General features: G+C 31.8%; 1 protein-coding gene across 1 annotated transcript; it reads right to left on the minus strand.

The window, feature by feature from the left end:
• Nucleotides 1-814: 814 nt before the first annotated feature.
• On the minus strand, nt 815-1,282 carry LOC136085329 (uncharacterized). The gene has a single exon (XM_065806626.1). It carries the CDS (start codon nt 1,280-1,282, stop codon nt 815-817), a length of 468 nt encoding a protein of 155 aa, XP_065662698.1.
• Nucleotides 1,283-1,589: the final 307 nt, after the last annotated feature.

The raw sequence follows: 1,589 nt of genomic DNA on the forward strand, positions 1-1,589 counted from the left end.
AAAAATATTTACATCACCAACCTCTTCAAAGTTAAGGGGCTTCATATCAAAATCACCCTAGTTAAAACTATTCCTTTTCAATTCTCCATCTTCTTCCCCCTAATCCACATTACCTTTTTCAATTGGTTAAACATATTCAGCCATCTTATTGTTTTTTTCCAAACAATATATTAGATAGTACCTCTACCTCTAATTATAACACAAAAAAAATGGTTTTGAGTCTTTGATCTAGCTATGGGACTTTGCTAAATCCAAACCGTTATCTTATTACAAGGCATCGATCCAGAGCTGATATCACATAGTTAATCTTAAACCTTAAACTATCGCATCACCATCTGATATTATTTTGTTAGTTCCTTTTCCTTTTTTATCCCAAAACATAGTCATAAGTCATCAAAAGAGGTGTGTCCCGAGACCTGAAGGTCTCGGGACACACCTCTCTTGATGACTTGTGACTATGATTTGGGAATATTTTATTCTCCTGATTGTCATTTCTTGTAGCTACTAACTACTTGTAGCTACTAGGCATCTGAATAAAAGAGATAAACAGGTAAAATTAAGCTAAACAAAGTTGTTATTAAAAATAGAAAGAGTACATATCAAATCTAAGGTGCTCAAAGCACTTGACCAATTTCTAGGTGTCTTTTTCACTGCTACTTGTATATAAGTGAATGATTGTATATTGTGTGTATGTAACGGGTGATGCGGAAGTTATCAGACAAAATAAAAACGTCAATAACTTATTTATTAATAAAAAAACAAACTACTATTATAATTTTTTTAAATAAAGCATTTATCTTTTAATAAAAATATATTATTTTTTATATGAAAAAACACCACCATCTGCAATTGATCTCAATTTTGCTCTGACACCTTTCATATGCGACTGTAAAAAGTTTAAATCAATTTCTTGTAGTTTTAGTTTAATACGATCAATCAAAACTTGCTCTGTTGAAGCTTGCCAATCTCCCTCGTAAACCTTCTGTGCCAAATGTCCCCAAAAATTTTTAATTGGTCGTGCTTGAGGCACATTCGGGGGATTGGATTCTTTATCAATGTAATAGACATATTGGTCCATCCAATTTAGAGAATCTTTAGAATAATGAGAACTTGCTAAATCTGGCCAAAATAAATAATTAAAGTCTCTATGATACTTGTGAATAAATGGAAGAAGTTGTTTTTCTAAACATTCATTAATATAGATTGATGAATTGATCGCTACAGCCTTGGAGGTGCGAAACAATGGCTCGGACATACCACGGTCAGATATGGCTATCCACATTAATAATTTTTTTGGAAATTTCTCTTTTCCTATAAAACGAACACTTTCTGGGCATGTCTTTTTGTTGTTTGTGTAGTATGCAGAATTTCCAGGTATGTTGTCCCCTGCAAAACAAAAGTATTTTTCGTCATCGATGACTAGAAGCAATTTTATGTTATAGAGTTGGTTAACTAGTTTCCTGCTTTTTTTCTTTGCCTTTATTTGTTGTTCTATAGTGTATTTTGGAGTCTTAGTATATAGTGTATTTTATTTGTTGCTCTATAGTGTATTTTATTTGTTGTTCTATAGTGTATTTTATTTGTTGCTC

Source organism: Hydra vulgaris, chromosome 09 (assembly GCF_038396675.1).
Source record: "Hydra vulgaris chromosome 09, alternate assembly HydraT2T_AEP".
Lineage (NCBI taxonomy): Eukaryota > Metazoa > Cnidaria > Hydrozoa > Anthoathecata > Hydridae > Hydra > Hydra vulgaris.

Excerpts from the sequence above, each read along its gene's own strand:
- LOC136085329 (XM_065806626.1), bottom strand. The coding sequence starts at position 1,282 with ATGTGGATAGCCATATCTGACCGTGGTATGTCCGAGCCATTGTTTCGC.